Raw genomic sequence first — 13875 nt, forward strand, 5'->3', positions numbered from 1 at the left:
TTAAGTAAATATAAAAAATCTCATTCTCAATCTATTTTAAGATAGTGACATATTTTAAGTTAATATAAAAAATCATATTGTAGAACTAATGAAAAGAAAAAACAAAGCCAAAATTTTTAACTATAATAAATTTGATTCCAATTAAAAAGTGTTCAATCGAAGATAATATCATTGAATAAACATCATAAGATATTACGTTATATTCAAATTACAGACATCATTTTTGTAAGAGTCGTTCAAAATATATGAGACTATAGTGCCTAATACAACAATGTAATAACCAAATGACCCTAACATATTTTAAATGAAATATAATTATAATATATTATCTATGCAACTAAATATTTGCACAACATGTGGGATTCATCTACTATATAGTATTCTTCTAATATATTATATTATAGTATAAACATTATATTTGGAAAACCACTTTGAGTTCTACTGTAGTTTATAACATTAAATATTGTGATGAACTGTATTTGACACACATTTGTGTATTTACATCTATATTATATATTTAAAACAAATCTTATATAAACTTCCAACCTAAATATTCATCTTCAAGTTTTCTTTCTTCGCCACGTAAACAAACTTTTGTTATAAAGCCAAGAATGGAATAAAAGACATTTAATTGTATGATCATGATATATTGTATTTTGATTGGGGCTTGTACAAAACATGCATGAGCATATATTATTAATTTATCTCTTGTTTTGGGTAATTCGAATAAGATAGCTTCAAATCCAACGTATCAAACAGATTACCCATTTACTAAAGTCTAAAACCCAAAAACTCAAACATGTTTTAGTACCATACAAATGCATGAGGTTTTAGCAAATTATTATCTCATATGAATTACCATTGATTATGTGTGATTAATTATTAAGAATATGAAAAGGTTTGGGGGTTTCAAATGTATGAAGTTTTAGCAAATTATTGTGGAGGGTTTCAAATACATGACAATCAAAGGAAAATGCAAGTTTTATAAGTACGTAAGATATTAAAGCATGCAGCAAGCATTCTATGAATCAAAGTATCTTAATATTCTCTAAAGTAAATTTAAAATTTCAAGCACTAATATTCTTGGATTCTATAATTAGCACATATTAGATACTTTGCATGTTTCTATTGGTTGTATATATGATTATGTTATTTAATCTTTTAATTATATGTCCAAGTTAAAAACAACGATAAGTGAAATTTGTTTTCTTTTTAATAAAACTCTTTTCAAAGTTTCTAAACATTTAACTGTTTATATTGGTTTGGTATAATAATAGTGTTTATTATCTAACATATTATACTACTACAATTCATATCATATTCTATAAAAAAATATATACTAATTAACATAAAAAAAACTAAATGACATTTACAGGTTAGATCGAATTTTTTTGAAATATACGAAATAATTGTAAGCAAATAAATAAAAGGAAAAATATACTTATACCATAACAATGGATAAAAAATAACTATATAAAAAAAAAAAGATAAATTGACGTTTTCTTTTATGTCACTCTACCTATAAAAGAATATATTCACAACCTTTGTTTATCAGGAAAAAATAATGTACTGTAATGTTATGAATTTTTCATTTGTACATTTAAATTTTTTTCCATTGTTGTGATATAGTTTATTAATCTAAACACTAAACTAACGTTATTAGTTAGGTTAAATTAAATATTTTTCAATACAAGTTATGATAATTATAAAACAATATACATATAAGTTATTTTGGATTATCATTTTGAAAGAATATAATATTTTACTATTTCGAAAAATATTTATATATTAATGGATAAAGATTTTTAAAAATGATCAAATTTACACTAAAAATATTTAAATATGAGGAAAAAAACAAATTGAAAAGATAATGATATTCATAGAATAGTTACCATTTAACTTTGACCGACTTTAATTTTAATTGGTAAATATTATTACTAAATTATATAGCACTAAGTTTTGATGAAATAATTTTTGTGAAATATAAAAGTACATAATTTATCACAATAAAATATATTTCAATCATAAAACATCATAGTAACATCTATTATTATATTTTTTTCATTTGTTGGTATATGTCGATATATATTTTGATATTTACATCAAACAAACAAAGAGTGATTTGACCATTTGTTTATAGTCGGTCAACTAAAGAAGAGACATATTTCATGTGTATAATTTTCTTTCTATATACATTTCATTAGCTATTCAAATATATACTACATCAAGAGGGAAAAAAATTAAAAAAAAAACAGTATACTTGATATTTGCTGGTAATACTATTACAAAATCTTGACCCATCAGATGTATTGTGTAACGACACCTGATTTATATGTAAATTTCCAGCAGCACAATATCAATGATGCCGAAATAGTTAGTTGGTTAACAGACTGGAATAAAATATTTTTGCTAAGGATTCCTCTATGTCAAACAATTCAAAATGTATATTTTTATCTTTCAAAATTGGTTATCTCTACCACCATTATTCGTTGCTTAACGTCTTTTCTTCATCAAATTTTGATATAATGTTATCCTTGTACAGGCCCTTCAAGGTACAACTTATCGTCTTCAACATCTATTTATGGGAATTGTCAATACATCTCAAGATGATCAGAGCAAAAATAATTTGCTAAAAGTTCTGATTATGGGTATTTGGGCAATAAAATAGTTAACATTTGTAACTAAATAAAATCGGTACGTTATTTGCAATTTTTTGGCGTCCAACCTCTTAAAGTGGTTCTTACTTATTACAATAACACTAATTAATAACATATTTTTCTGGTTATATTCCGAACTTTTTATTAACACATAATGAAATATAAGTGATATTTTTTATATTTATTCATTTTCAATTAAAACTTATTTCAATGACAACAATTAATAATACACGTATGCAATTCTACTTATTTATTTTCAACATTTTTTATTTGATATAAAATTACATCATTCATTCTTCGTGAACATGTCAGAAAGCGTGTTGAGTCCTTATTTTCAAAAATTAACTTGGACGGTCCCTCGTTCATTTAAAACTTACACGTTTCGTCCCCCTAGACCATTTTGCCCTTATTTATTTCTTTCTTAATTTTCTTTTTATTTGTTTATTATTTTTAGATTAAAAAAAAAAGAAAAAACAATAAATATACATACATGAACCAACCCCTCCCCGTTTCTCCCTCCTACGTATTCATCTACCTTTGTCCCCCCATTCTCATCCACTCCCGACGCCGGCGAAGCCCCATCACCCCCACCTTCACCTTCACCCTAAAGCGATAAACCAAAATCGGACCAATCGATCTTCATCCTCCTCCAATCGCCTCTATCAAACCCTAGAACTCAAGAAGGAACTATACATGGAATCATCAACAGCACCACCATCGTCGGTGGAATCATCAACAACACCACAATCACCACCACCATCTCATATCTTCACTCAACCCTAAGTCGCCTCTCGTTTTTATTGTTCTCGATTTGTAGCAAATCAAAAGATCGAAAAGAGAGAATTAAACTGTGATTTATCCTTTCCCAAATTTCCTTTCTTCTTTTTCTTTGAATTTAATCGGTCATCTCTCTCACTCTGTCTCACATACCACCAGCACCTCCTTCAACCACCACCACGATCATACCTCAAAAAATGAACCCTGAACCTGCAAATGAAACCAAACTAAACCCTAAACTTATAAATCGAAGATTATGGAGATTCAGATCAGAGAAGTTGGTTCAGATCGAACCCAAATCTTCTCTATCGAAAACGGAGATGGAAAGGTGATCACATTTTGGGCGGTGTTTAAGATGGTTTTCAAGGGCTGATTTGTTTGTTGTTCTAGGCGGTTTTGGTAAAGATAAAGTTCAGAAACTGGAGGGATATAGATGGTTGGCTTTGAGGGTGGTTTAAGGCAGGTGATAGATGTTATTTGGAGGCAATGAACTAATGATGTTCGAATGGTACAGGTTGTACGAAGGTGGTTCCGACGGAGGTGGGTTTTTCGATTTTGAAGGTAAGGTTTAAAGTGGATGTTGGTTGTCTGTTGTGACGATAAACAGGGGTGCAACAGCCAACAAGGGTGTTCCGATGTTGGTGTAACCCAACAAAGGAGATAGGAAGCTCGCGGTGGATTTTAAGGTGGTATAAGGTGGTGGGTTTTAAGGTGGTATAAGGTGGTAAAAGGTATTATGTATATGATTGAGGAAGAATGGTGGAATTGGAAAAGTGGCGATGGAGGTATGGTGTTCATCTGATCTGTTGGGGTGGGGTATAAACTAGGGCCATACTGTTTTTTCTTTTAATTTTAAACTAAAAATAAAAATTTATAACATTAAATTAAATGAAAAAGAAACATTTTAGAACTTGCAAATTTAAACTAACAAAAGATAAAGCACTCAACTATTTACCAAACAAGAGTTAATTTTTAAAAATAAAGACTAAACACGTTATTAGAGAAATGTTATATAATTTACCCTATAAAATATGACCAATTGTTTTAGTATCGGAAAGATTTTGTACCCATCCACAAAAAACGACAAACCCTGGAGACAAAAGTGTTGCTAGTTTTTGAAAGGGAAAATGACCTTTGAGGGTAATAAAGTATTCGTCTTGTATTCATTAGGTCCCTTATCTTGTTTTTGTCTTTATTATACCATTGAACTTATAATCCCTGTTCACCAAAACCCTTGATACCGGTTGTTGTAGGTTACTACTTATGTGGATATTACGTGGCATTATGTGCCATAAACTGGGCTTATTAATTGCAAAGTTACAGTACTGCATCGTTCTTGCCCGTTCTTGCCCTAGATCGACATGTCTTCTTCTTCTTCTTCTATTTCTTCCAAACGAAATGTTGAATTTCAACCTGAAAACCCTTGTTACTGTGGGTTGCCATCTCGTGTACGAACTTCACGAACTAAAGACAATCCAGGAAAAAAATTCAGATTGTGCCCAAACTCCATGGTAAAGCAATTGTTTTTTACTTTTCGTTTAATCTTCTTTCTTTAACCAATTTGTTACTTTTTTCAAGAATGAAGGACCAAAATGCAAGTTCTGGGAATGGTTGGAGCCTGAAACCCCTGAAAATGAAGTCAATTCTGGGAAGGACAAAAAAGAACCGTGCAATTTAACCCTCAAAGTTTCTATATTGGAAAACGAGATCAGCATATGTAAGATGAAGATGGAACAAGAAAATTTGGTTGTTAGACAAGAGTTTGAAAAACTCAAATGGAAGCTATTTACTCATAAAGTTGTGATGATTGTGTTGTTTCTGTTGTTTGTGTTTAAGAAGTAGTTTAGCCCTTAATTTAACCCTTAGTTTAGCTGTATTCAAAGACTAAATGTAATCCTTAATGTTGTAATTTGTTTGATGTATTATGACTAAATCTTTTTGATTAATGATAGTTTGATGTTTTGAGTGCTTTCCAAGAAGTATTAATTTGTTTAAAAGGTTAATGAATTGGACATGATGCATGGGTAAAATGGTTCAGATTAAATTTGGCAGTCAATTGTTATTGTGTTGATGTGATCCAAGGGTAAAATGGTCCAAATTAACCACATTGGATACATCAAACATTTCTTAATGTATTAAGACTAAATCTTGGCATTAATCAATTGTTAATGTCTTGATGTGATCCAAGGGTAAAATGGTCCATATTAAATTTGGTAGTCAATTGTTATTGTGTTGATGTGATCCAAGGGTAAAATGGTCCAGATTAACCACATTGGATACATCAAACATTTCTTAATGTATTAAGACTAAATCTTGGCATTAATCAATTGTTAATGTCTTGATGTGATCCAAGGGTAAAATGGTCCATACTAAATTTGGCAGTAATCAATTGTCAATGTGTTGATGTGATCCAAGGGTAATATGGTCCAGATTAACAACAACAACAACACCAAACTTTGCTTAATGTAGTAATACTAAATTTACTTGATTTATGATAGATAATATAAGATTAAACAATCTATATGCAAATAACCGTACACCAAAGCATATAGATAAAAGACAAAGTTGTAATATTCCATCAGCATGTGCACTATTACAAAAGCTGTGCCCACAGTTGTCCTAATATGTCAAAAGATGTGCCATGTGCCATGATTCTTAAATTTTTCCCAATTACATATTTATAAGACTAAAAGTTTGTCTTTCCAAATAAAATCATTCCAACACCGTTGGGTTGTGTCCAGTGCTTCCTTCTTTCTTCAAAACCTTCCTCCTCAACCCTATCTTGGTAATTCTTTCTGTGTATTTTCGTATCCTCTGTCTAGTTGCAACTGGTTGAGCAGGGACATCAACATCTGGATGTGGATCATCTACTTGAACTGGTTCAACATGTGGAGCTGGTACATCAACTGGATCCATTGGATCTGCTTGAACTGGTTCAACATGTGGAGCTGGTACTTGAAGTGGATCCACTGGATCTTCTTGAACTGGTTCAACATGTGGAGCTGGTACTTGAATTGGATCTACTGGATCTGCTTGAACTGGATCAACCTGTGGAGCTGGTACTTGAACTGGATCCACTGGATCTGCTTGAACTGGATCCACTTGAACTGGTTCCACTTTACCTGCTATACAAATATGTAGCTAATGAGTTGGATGTTCCATTTAAATTATATTGTTTTAATAGCATACCTTTCTCTTTTTTACATTTTTTAGGTTTCTTGTTTTTTGGCCTTGAAGTGGATGTTACATCTGCTGGTCTAGTAGGACATGTTGATCTATTGTGGCCCCTTTCTCTACAAATAGTGCATCTATTAACTGAACCTGCTTTTGAGATAGTATGCCTTGTTTTCCCCTTGCTTTCCATCTCAGATTGATCTTTTTTCCTTTTAAGGGTTGGCCTTCCTGGTAACCTTCTTTTTTGAGGAGGCAATGGCTTCATGTAGGGAGCTTCAGGCCACATGGAACTACCATTAAGTGGGTTAATGGTATGGTTGTAACAAGTCAAGAACATGGCTGTATGGAACCATGGTGCAACATAATCCTCTGCATTCCTGTTAAGGTATGAAATGGCTGCCACTGCATGCACACATGGGATACCTGATACTTGCCAAGATCTACATCCACATGTGTTGTTGTTAAGGTCCACAGCATATCCATCATTTCCAATCCTAACTTCATATTGTTGTATCCCAGGTGGTATAACACCTCAAAGTCTGCCCAAAAAAATAAGAAGTTCTATTAATCTTATATATGAGACATATAATATTAATATAATAGAAGTTATATTATACCTTTGTTGTTTCTTTAGCTTTGATATCTTCAACCTTATAGATGGACATATTTTTAAATTCCCCCAACTTTGTCCCTCTTGCAACATTTTATACATCCTCTCCATTGCATAAATCCTTATCTCTTCCAACATGGTGATGAGTGGCCTTTTCCTAGCAAGATCAATAACAGAGTTGAAACTTTCTGATATGCCATTCTCATAAGCATCACAAGCCCTGTCCACTTCAAAGAATGCCCTGCACCAACTTTTAGGGTCCCTTTCCATGAGGTGTTCATAAGCCAAAGGGTCAATTTTTTTTATGGAATTCATTTCTGCCTCAAATTTTGGTTGAGTAGTACTAGCAGCTGCTGCCCAAAACAACTTCCTATATTGTTCACCTTTGAATCTTTTCTTGAAGTTAGCATAGATGTGCCTAGCACATTGTCTATGCTCTGCTGCTGGAACCCTTTCTTTGACAGCCTCTATTAATCCCTGAAAGAAAGCATGAAATAGATGACATAACAAAAACATTCAACTTAAACAAAACAAAACAGAAATATACCTTGTGTTGGTCTGATATGAGGGTCAATCCATGACCAATTCCCATTTCAATGTCATCCAGAAGGAGGTCAAGAAACCACTTCCAAGTTTCCTTATTTTCAACTTCCACCACAGCCCATGCAATAGGGAAGATGTGGTTGTTTGCATCCCTACCCATAGCTGCTAACAGTTGGCCTCTACATATACCCTTTAAAAAACAACCATCTACCCCTATTACCCTCCTACATGCTGCAATCCAACCATCCTTCACACCCTTAAAACAAACATACATTTTAGAAAAGTAGGTTGTGGAATCAGGCATGACATTCACATCTATCTTTACTGTTGAACCAGGATTTGTCCTCGTTATTTCTTCTCCATAACTCCATACTTTACCATAATGTTCTATCAAACTACCCTCTATCTCATCCAAAGCATATCTCCTAGCATTTCTACATTGAGTGACACTAACAATCAAGTTAAACTTTGTACTCACTTTGGCCTTCATTTTCCTTATGCTCATTTTAGGGTTCTTCACAAGTTGATTCTTAAAATGCATTCCAATCCATTTATATGTTACAATGGAACCAAGTTTGAAGACTCTTGAACAGTTATGTTCATCAACTAATGACTTAATTTGGAAAGACCTTTCACTGCTCATCCAGGAAGCCCACAGTCTAAAAGGACAAGAGGGGTTCTTGTTCTCTTTACAACATCTCACTAATAACCTCTGACTATCATTTTTCTCAAAATAAAGGTTGTACCCATTCTTCACTGCATAGTTAGTCAAACAATTTTTCAATTCCATGGGGTTAGAGAATCTCATACCTAGAATTGGCACCATTTTGTCCCATTTATGGTTCTCATTATGGATAGGGTACACTGGTTTGTCATCTCCATTCTTGGTTTCAACCTCATCAGTTTCAGCCTCATCATCTATATGCTTACACATACCTGACACCCGATGTAAGAATTCATCACCAATAGTCTTGTCAAGAGAAGGAATGTAATCATCTGCTTCATGCTCATATGGAACATCATCAGAAAGTTGTGAATCTTTATCATCATCCAGGTCTTCCTCAGAATAATGCCCTTCATCATCTTCCATTACTTCCATATCATCCCAATCAAGTACAGGTTCATTTTCGTGGTCTATATACACATTCATTCTTAGACCGACTTCATCACTATAACCCGTTTCAATAAACTCAAAGTAGTCAGCATCATTCCTAATTCTCCTAATACCCTCTGCCAATGGTTCATTTGTAGTGCAATAATATACATTATCACAACTGCCTTCAATCAACTTTGCAATGAACAAGTTAAAGTCTTTGAAATCCATTGCACCAAAATCGACATCACAGATTGAAACAACAACAACGTTCAAGTACACTAATGGTTTTCGTGCGAATAAACCATTATAATGTATATAAACTGTTAAATACTTACTTTGTTTGGAATCAGAGGCCATCTTCTTCACTATAACACTCGCATTCACCACTTCTCTTTAATTTCCTAACCGTATGCTTCGATTGAACTTTTTCTTCCCTCAATTAAAACGAACCCTAACTGTAAGGACAAACGGGTGAAAGAGAAACGGTAATTAAATGTGTTCTAATTCCACGTAATAAGACATGTCATCTTTAATTAAATGTGGTAACCGGTAAAACAGGTGATAACCGGTCGCGATGGTTTTAGTGAACAGAGATTATAAGTTCAATGGTATAATAAAGACAAAAAAAAAAATAAGGAACCTAATGAATACAAGACGAATACTTTATTACCCTCAAAGATCATTTTCCCTTTTTGAAAACACGTTTTGAATCATTTCCACGCATCAATAGGACCTGGATATTTATCGAAATTATCTGAATATTTAATGTCTTACTATTTATTTATTTATTAAAATCAATTTTAATAAAAAAATAAGTAAAAAGATAGAACTTATTTTAGGACGTTGGAATGGTAGCCCAAAACAAACATATCATAACATCTCAAAACAAAACTCTAAAAATCCCAACCTAATAAAATATCCATATCCCAGATTCGCAACAACATTTCATCTCAAACTTCTTAAAAATAATAACAATAAAAAAAAAAAAATCTTTCTAGGCTTTGAGTCTTCCATAGAACTTGGCCTTCTCATCAAGAGTCTGAAAACGTCCATGCCCAAACTTGGATGACGTGTCAACAAACTTAAGCTTAATTTCCTCCATAGCAAGCCTCGATGTCTGTTTCAACAAAGACTGTCTTAACGTCACCACCCTCTTCTTGGGCCCCACACAACATCCCTTTATCATCAAAAAATCATCCTTCACCACCCCATAATGCGGAAACCCACCCATCGGCGTTATCTCCTTCTCAGTCCTACAATCAAAAAACAACACATAATTTCAACAAGAAAATTACTATTTTACCCCTGATAAAAAAAATTAAAAATGAAAAAAACCTGTCGTATTCAGTGATTGCAGAGTGCGATTCCTGTCCAGCTTTCCCAAGTTTATAAATCTTCTTATTCATTTCAGTTCTGTGATGATACCCATTCTGTCCAGCTCTTGCAACAGTGAAGGAAACCCTAGCGGGGTGCCACGCTCCGATACACGCAACCTTACGGAGCCCACGGTGGGTCTTCCTGGGTAAACGGGTCACGCCCCAACGGGTCACAACGCCTTCATACCCTTTCCCTTTTGTCACGCCAATAATATCAATCATTTCATCTTTTTGAAACACAGCATCAATTGGAATTTGTTTCTCAAAAAAACCGTATGCAAAGTCAACTTTTTGTGCCACGTCACCACCATTGACTTGGACTTCCATTAGGTGAGCCTTTTTCTGTTTCAGACCTTTCATCTTACGAATCTGAAACTCACAATCAATATTTGATTAGATATTTTTAAAAGATTAAGGATTTTTGTAATGTGGTTTTAGGGTTTAATGATTAGGGTTTTTACTTGTGTGTGGGCGAGAACACGGATGACATTGCAGTACTTTTTCATCTTCTCCAGCTGTGATTGAATGTCTTTCTTTCCTGTTTCAGTTTCGTATTTCTTTGAGTAATTTGTGAAAGCTTTCTTTTTTGATTTGCACCAGTTTTTGTAGAATCTTCTCTTGATGTCTTCACTCAGATGTTGGGCCCACACTGTGTTCAAGGTGCGGAGCCCACGTGGGATCTTGACATACCCCACCACCCCAACAACCACCATTGGGGGTGTTTCGATGATTGTCACTGCCTCACATGTCTCTTTTTTGTGGAGTTCTGAGATGAAATGAATGAAAATTTATTTAACATAAAGTAGTAGAGAAGTATTAGGTTCGTAAATAAGTTTAATTACAATTATAGTCCCCAAGTTAAGGTGATTTTTCAGTTTTAGTCCGAAAAACTTCTCATGAAACTTTGGTAGATAATTGGGTTTTTGGTGTTTGTTCGTGAACATGTTTCAAGTAAAAAAAGTACATTTTTTGGAGTAAAAATGCGAGAATCAGCTTTGTTCAGGGAGTAAAAGAGATATATTATCATTCAAAATTGGAAGAAAATCTTTTAGGGACCAAATCAACAAGAAAAAAACTTGAGGACAAGATTTAAAAGAGTCAAATTTTTAAGACAAATGCTCAAAAAACAGTTATAATTAGTAACTAAGAATAGTCTTCTTAATTGGATCATTGATCAAAAACATTACAAGAACCTCAAATAAAGACTACAGCTGCAAAAGAAAACTTTTTATGACAAAATTTTGAAAATTCAGCTATACTAAAGGGCCAAAAAAAAACTTTTATTGGTAAAAAAAGTTAGAAACTCACTTGATCCAGGCTTTTCAACATCTCTAACAATATGTGTCATTCCAGCTTTGTATCCAAGAAAAGCAGTAAGTTTACAAGGTTGTGCAGGATTGTCTTTGGGGAATGCCTTCACTGCATAACCAATATATTAGAATCCAACAATAATAGGTTTAAAAACAATACAAAACCAAAAGAATTATTAAGATTTGGCCTTTAAAAACAGGAAATTAAACTTAAATAAATAAACCTTTTCCTCTGTGACGAGCAGCCCTTTTCCTGGGAAGAAATCCCAAAGAACCATGTCTTGGATGCTCAAACTTACGATGAGACATGATTTTGTTAAATATCTGCAAAACTTATAAAGTTTATATCCAAAAAATCACACAAAAAAGCATAAACAAAAAGTTAAAAGACATATGTTCCTATCAAGTTTAACATAGAATACATGAAAGAAAGTATCAAGTGACAAACTCAAGTTAAGAATGAAAATTCAAATGAAACAGAAAAAGAAAACAAATACTAAAAAACTGTAATATCAGGATAAGTGTTTGGAGTTTTTGACAAATATGTGGAGTGAAACAAAAATAGTCATGTATAAGTTGAAATAGTGGATTAAAAAGAGATGATTGACTAGCTGCATATGGCTTTAACCACATTATGTAATGATGAAAAGAAATGCTCCAATACCACAGGCCTATGGCAAAAAAACTATGCCAATTCTCTGAGCTCATTAGTGTTTCTTACCAAACCCAAAATTGGGATTTGGCAAACAAGCCTTTTTGAGATTCCAGCCTTGATTATTCGTATGTTTTAGGAGACCATTTCTTTCACCATACATGTAGAGGTAAGGCTATCATGCTAACAAGATCAAGATCTCTTTCTCATCTTAAAACAATGATAAAACCATACAAGGAAAAACACTAAGAATAAAACAAACAAAGCATATAAAATACAGTAGACGAAATACAATCTATATGGTATGTATAATATACCATCAAAATAAAAATAAAATCGAAAATAGATAAATCATGATGCAAGCTATTGCCTACAAAGAAAAATAACAAAATCAACCAAAAAAACAGTTAGATTAGCCTAAAACATATGAAGTGCTACTTTAATACATATTCAGATCAATCAAAAATGCAGAATAAGGTCGAATTAAGAAGATCTTGGGAGCACTAGTTGTCTAGATCTATTAGTGTATGCTTGACAGCATCTTGAAAATTAGACACAAAAATATAATAAAACTTCAATTTTCTGTTTAGCTGATACAATAAAGAGAGTAAAAGGCTATACTTTTAACATAACATCAACCATCAGATCCGAATCTAAAACTACTAGTTTCGCTGGATCTGCGAAGTTAAGAATAGAAAAGATGTACGTAAAAGATAGATGTAAAGTAAACAAAAAATCGTCATCTACAAGCATACAAACCATATACTAGATAAAATTCATTCTCCACAAAATAAACAGTAACACATACAACACCGAATCCCAGAATCCCATGTGAATGGGGTAAGCGGATATAGATGTAGACAGCGGTGCCTCCATCCAGGAAAAATCAGTAATACATACGTAGATATATAAGATGATTAGTACAAAAATCATCAGAAAATTAGAATCGCGGAGATAATTCAGACATCCATACCTTGAAATTGAGAGAGATGGAAGCAGATCGAGAGGTATCTGAGGTGCAATGAGCAGCAGATGAATTAGCCTTTATCGGCTTTGTAATGCTATGGAGGCGGTTGTTGACCGTCCGATCAAATCGTTCAGCGATTTAGGGTTTGAAATTGGGCCACAGGTTTACAATAACTTTTATTAGGGCTTCGGGAATTGGGGCTTTCGAAAATATGGGCTTGTTATTAAAGCACCCAATACCCATTAACTTTTTTGTTTTTTGTGTGTTTTTTGTTTTGTCACAATTTATTTGTTGATATATTTCACTTATTTGAGACATATGAATTACTTTTATTAATCAAAATCAAAATCTCTTATACAACCTACTTCTCCATTTAAGATTGTTGATTTTCTTTGATGATTTATTTTTTCTTGTTTCCTTGTATATAACGGATTTCAGCTCCATGATCTTCGACATTTATGTTTGTTTGTTCATTTAATGATATTGTGTAAGTAGACAAAGCTTGAATTTCTTTTTTTCGCATATTGATATCAAGAGCATTGGTAAGATGTTCCTTGATCTATGGTCAAGAGTATAAATAGAGTTTAAGACAAAAGTCTAGACATATAAATACATTAAAATATGTGTGGGTTAGTTGTTTAATAAAAATATTTCTTCTTTTATCAATTATTGCGCATTTTTATATAAATTATTGCTAAGTAATAACCTTTCAT

General features: G+C 32.8%; 2 protein-coding genes across 3 annotated transcripts; both read right to left on the reverse strand.

Moving 5' to 3' along the window:
• Positions 1-5943: 5943 nt before the first annotated feature.
• Positions 5944-9580, reverse strand: LOC111911037 (uncharacterized). The gene is made up of 2 exons (XM_052765274.1): positions 7766-9580; positions 5944-7695 (listed from the first exon to the last, which is right to left on the reverse strand). The coding sequence occupies exons 1-2, from the start codon at positions 9212-9214 to the stop codon at positions 7141-7143; spliced, it is 2004 nt and encodes a 667-aa protein (XP_052621234.1). The 5' UTR covers positions 9215-9580; the 3' UTR covers positions 5944-7140.
• A 126-nt stretch (positions 9581-9706) lies between these two features.
• LOC111911033 (60S ribosomal protein L3-2) lies at positions 9707-13301 on the reverse strand. 2 transcript variants are annotated; one of them, XM_023906816.3, is made up of 6 exons: positions 13169-13301; positions 11768-11867; positions 11542-11652; positions 10695-10999; positions 10193-10602; positions 9707-10110 (listed from the first exon to the last, which is right to left on the reverse strand). In XM_023906816.3, the coding sequence occupies exons 2-6, from the start codon at positions 11850-11852 to the stop codon at positions 9852-9854; spliced, it is 1170 nt and encodes a 389-aa protein (XP_023762584.1). In that variant the 5' UTR covers positions 11853-11867; positions 13169-13301; the 3' UTR covers positions 9707-9851. The 2 variants fall into 2 exon arrangements, with proteins under 2 accessions (XP_023762584.1, XP_042752601.1); XM_042896667.2 differs by lacking the exon at positions 13169-13301 and adding an exon at positions 12265-12287.
• Between the last annotated feature and the right edge of the window lie 574 nt (positions 13302-13875).

The sequence above is a fragment of the Lactuca sativa genome, chromosome 7 (genome assembly GCF_002870075.4).
Source record: "Lactuca sativa cultivar Salinas chromosome 7, Lsat_Salinas_v11, whole genome shotgun sequence".
Taxonomy (NCBI): Eukaryota; Viridiplantae; Streptophyta; class Magnoliopsida; order Asterales; family Asteraceae; genus Lactuca; species Lactuca sativa.